The sequence below is a fragment of the Alligator sinensis genome, unplaced genomic scaffold, assembly GCF_000455745.1.
Source record: "Alligator sinensis unplaced genomic scaffold, ASM45574v1 scaffold61_1, whole genome shotgun sequence".
Lineage (NCBI taxonomy): Eukaryota > Metazoa > Chordata > Crocodylia > Alligatoridae > Alligator > Alligator sinensis.
The window spans coordinates 434,848-438,759 of record NW_005841986.1 but is presented as its reverse complement, the minus strand read 5'-3'; the positions used below and the strand labels follow the sequence as shown (position 1 = coordinate 438,759).

Sequence of the window (3,912 nt, the reverse complement as noted above, 5' to 3'; positions counted from 1 at the left end):
ATGCGGCTGCGGCAGAAGGACGAGCCCAGCACCGCCGCGCCCCTGTGCCCCAGCTCCTTCGCCGAGGAGCTCAGCAAGATCCTGGAGAAGCGCAAGCATTCGCAGCTGGTGGAGAAGCCGGACGAGAGCTCCGTCTAGGGGCCCCCCAGGCCCCCCCTGGCTCAGGCGCCGGCCCCTGCTGCCCCCCGGGGTGTTCCCAGACCGGCCGCCGGACACAAAGGAGACTTGAGTTGCTCTCTACAAGCCCGGGGTGGCCGGCGGACAGTGGGAGAGGACCCGTGGGGAGGGGGGTGACTGTGCTGGGGCCGGAGCCGGGTGCCGGGCCGGAGCCGCCAAGCTGCGGGAGAGCCGGGAGGCGGCTGGGCTGAGCAGAGGTGGGTAGAGCCGTGGCTGCGGGGGAGGTAAGTGGGGTGAGCACAATGCTATTCAGTGCCCTCAGGGAGGCAGGAGTGGCTAAACCCCCAGTGAGTTCCCCCGGGGTAGCTGTCATGTGGCCGCTCTTATCCCAGGGTAGTGTCCTCCAGGCCCTTGGGGGTCAATCTGCCATGGGATCAAATCCTGGGTACAATCCGGGGGGGGGGGGGAAATGTCCCATGTGGCTTCTGCCCCACAAATTACCTTGCTGGGGGAGGGGGGATAGTACTGGCATATTTGGGACAGGAAGTGAAGCACTGCCCCACGTGTCCGGCACTGCCTCCTCCGACGCTCACTGCCTCATCTCCCCGCAGGCTGGCGCCGGGCTGGGAGCCGGCCGCCTCCGTGGACCAGCAGGGCCTGGGCCCTGAGTGCGGAGGCCCGGGTGGGCGCAGGGACGGAGCCTGAAGAGAGGACAGCACTGAGGGGCCGCAGCGTGGGACCCTCCTGCCCAGTGCGGTGCTGCTCGCTCCCTGCCCTGGGCTGTCAGGGCCCTGCCTGGGACAAGGGGGCCCGTGGGAGGGGAGGGGGCCATGCCACGGTCTGCGAGTGTAGGAGGGGGCCGGCGGACATCCTTGGGGGACCCCAGCAGGCCCCGTCTCCTCGTCAGCAATAAATGCGGATGTGTCTGGACCAGCCAGTGTCGCTTGCTCTGACCCGGCCTGGCAGACAGGAGGGGGCTGGGGAGGTCTCCTCGGAGTCGCTGCAGGGTCGGGTCCGTGCCCAGCCGGTGCGTGAAGGGTTAACAGGCCTCTGGCGTCGGGGCAGGCAGCCCATCCCCGGGGGCTCAGGGCTTCCCTCACATCACATGGGGTCTGCTGCAGAGCTGGGGGCTTGGGGCTGGGGTCTCAGAAGCCCTGTGCCAGCCCCTGCATAGAGCCCAGGAAGGGGAATGGGGGTCTGTGTCCCCAGTCTCCCAGCAGGTCACCAGTGTCCCCACCTCAGGCCTGCACCTGGCACTCCCACGTCTGCCCCTCCTGGCAGCCCTCCATGCCCCAGAAGCACCATCTCGCTGCTGCCTCTCTAGGCTTCCCTCTCCCTGTGCACCAGGCGGGTGCCTTGGCTTCTCCCTCCCCTCACCATGTCTGCAGCCCCTCCTTGTTTTCTGTGCCTACGAGGGTTGGGCCTGGGGGTTCTGCCCATCGCAGTGGAGACGAGCGCAAGGTGCTGTACATAAAGGAACCACAGTATAGGCCAGGGTGGGGGTGGTATCACTGGCAAAGGGCAAACCAGCAACTCCTCCTGGGAGGGCAAGACAGGGTATCCTGGCCACACCTGGGGCTGGCATGGACACGGGTAACAGGACAGCCCAATTTGGATGCAGCCCCAGCATCTTCCGGGCTGATAAAGATGGGCTGAGTGGGAGCAGGCAGCTGGGCCTGGGCTCTGGGTGTTAAGGAGTTGGCGAGGGCCCAGGGGGCATGATGGGCATCCCCAGCCTTGGGGCAGGAAATCACAAGGTATGGGCAGGAGTCACTCAGCTCCAGGGAGTGCAGGGGGAAGGACAGCTGGGCAAGGAGCCCCCACCCCTGCCGGGTCACCAGAGCTGCAGCCACCTGCCCTGGGCCGCTCTCCAACCCCCTGGGCGCCGGGGCAGGGACTGTGAAGCCCAGTGGGGAAGGGTGTGTGTGTAAAAGCCCTGGAGCCTACTGCCCCTGGGAGTCTGCCCAGTGCCAGCTGCAGAGCCCCCTGGGTCCCAGGAGGAGGGGTGGGGAGCTGGCAGGCCAGGCTGTGCCCACAGTGAGTGGGGGAAGTGGGTCCCTTTATGCCAGGAGTCAGTCAGGGTGACAAAGGCTGCTGGGTGCTAAGGCAGGTGCTTGGGGCTTAGCTGGGCCGGGCTGTCCTTGCTGGTACAAGGCTGTCCTGAGGCAGGGAAACCTGCCCCCTCCCTCGTGGGGCACGAGCAAACCCCGGCGTTTTGCCCAGCTCCGAGGGCCCTGCCTGTCCTGGGGGTTTACGGGGGGTTGGAGCATTTCACTACCTCCTGTCCTAAATGGCCCGGACAGGCTGTGGGGGCTGCCTGCCCCCAGCCAAGCCCCCTGGGATGGGACTGGGCTGTACCCCTGCGGTGCTGGAGCATAGGGGTGCGTGGGGGGGGGGGGTCAAACCCCAGACTCTGGAGGAGGAGGAAGGGAAGAGCCAAGATGTGAGAGAGGCAGCAAGGGCTAGAAAGGAAACAGCGGACACGGCCCGAGGGCACCCAGCGTGCCCCCTCTCTCAGCAAGAGACGTTCCCCAGCCCTGACATGCAGCTGGCTCTGGGGTGCAGCGCGGCAGGGGCCAGTCCTCCGCGGCTGCTGACTGGGTGGGCGGCCTGGGGCCAGGCTCTCCTCTTCCCCCACGGAGTGGACAGCAGGTGGCATGTCCACCCGGGGCATGACGAGGTGGACCAGCTCCCCCCTCCGGCAGGCAGCGAGCCCCCCCCTTGATCAGACGACAGGCCCCCGCTTCCCACACGCGTGCACACGGAGTCCAGCCCTGCGCTGCGTGGTTTATTCCAGGGGCGGGAAGCCTGGCCGCTGCACCCGGCGCAGGGTCTGCAGGCCTAGGCCGCTGGGCTTGTTGGTGAAGGGGTGCCACTGGCCCTGGATGCTGGGGTGGTTGGTGTGGAAAGGCTTGCGGATGCGGATGATCTCCAGCCCGGACTGGTTGGCCAGCTTGCCGATGAGCTGGGTGATATCCTCGGCCGTCCAGTTGGCGATGGACTCCTCCCGCACGGCGCCATTCACTGCCAGGACAAGGAGCGCCCGGCTTCTGGGTCCGGGGCCTTTTGTCCGGCCCCTCTGCGCGCTTGCGTTGAGGGCCACGTGGGCGACGTGGCCGTGGGGCTCCCCAACCCCCCCCCAACCCGTGTTAAACATGGCAACGGCGCGGCGCCTACTCACAATACTCGGCCACCACGGTGGGGCCTCGGCAGTCCTTGGGGTTCACGTACACGGCGATGCCCGGGTTGCTCCTGGCGAAATCCACCACCTTCTCCTCCACGTAGTCCCTGAGGGGAGAGGAGCGGGGGGCGCGTGGTCAGGGTTCGCACACCCGCTGCCCCGGTCGCTGTGGGAGGTCAGGGGTCAAGTGCATCCACGGGGGGTCACACTCCCCCTCCCCCCATCCATCCATGCTGCTGGGAGAAGGTCAAAGGGCACGAGGGCAGGGGTCACATGCAGACCGCCATGCTCGAGGGCCTTAGCACCAGCGCTCCGTGACGTCAGGGGTCACGTGCCCCCGGAGGGTCACGTGGGTCCGCCGTACCTGGCGCCGCGCGAGCTGGGCGAGGCCGGGCTGAGGACGAGGCTGAGGCGCTGGAGCTGGCAGACGTAGCGGCCCAGCCCGTTACGCAGCACGCTGGCGAGGAAGCGGCTCGGCGTCCCCCGGCCCGTCATGGCGGCGCCGCTTCCGCCACCCCCCGCCTCACCCGGAAGCACTCCGCTCGACCCGGCCCGGAAGTGGCACGAGGCAGTTGTGCTTCCGGGCTTGCTCCGCCACACTTCCTCCTTGGCTT

The 3,912-nt window shown here is 67.7% G+C and overlaps 2 protein-coding genes across 2 annotated transcripts in view; one reads left to right on the top strand and one right to left on the bottom strand.

Moving 5' to 3' along the window:
* Nucleotides 1–1,047, top strand: part of SEMA4G (semaphorin 4G) — a 12,976-nt gene extending 11,929 nt beyond the window's left edge. Inside the window, 2 exon segments of the mRNA XM_025201213.1 lie at nt 2–374; nt 729–1,047. Coding sequence (XP_025056998.1) covers nt 2–138 — 137 coding nt within the window. The 3' untranslated portion in view covers nt 139–374; nt 729–1,047.
* Nucleotides 1,048–2,890: 1,843 nt separating this feature from the next.
* On the bottom strand, nt 2,891–3,846 carry MRPL43 (mitochondrial ribosomal protein L43). The gene is made up of 3 exons (XM_006021271.3): nt 3,663–3,846; nt 3,299–3,405; nt 2,891–3,141 (listed from the first exon to the last, which is right to left on the bottom strand). The coding sequence occupies exons 1-3, from the start codon at nt 3,791–3,793 to the stop codon at nt 2,906–2,908; spliced, it is 474 nt and encodes a 157-aa protein (XP_006021333.1). The 5' UTR covers nt 3,794–3,846; the 3' UTR covers nt 2,891–2,905.
* Nucleotides 3,847–3,912: the final 66 nt, after the last annotated feature.

Bases quoted from the DNA above. Each gene is read 5' to 3' on its own strand.
- MRPL43 (XM_006021271.3), bottom strand. From the start codon at position 3,793: ATGACGGGCCGGGGGACGCCGAGCCGCTTCCTCGCCAGCGTGCTGCGT. The intron at 3,406-3,662 runs GTACGGCGGACC...CTCTCCCCTCAG, and splicing joins CCCAGCTCGCGCGGCGCCAG to GGACTACGTGGAGGAGAAGG. The intron at 3,142-3,298 runs GTGAGTAGGCGC...TTGTCCTGGCAG, and splicing joins CACCGTGGTGGCCGAGTATT to TGAATGGCGCCGTGCGGGAG.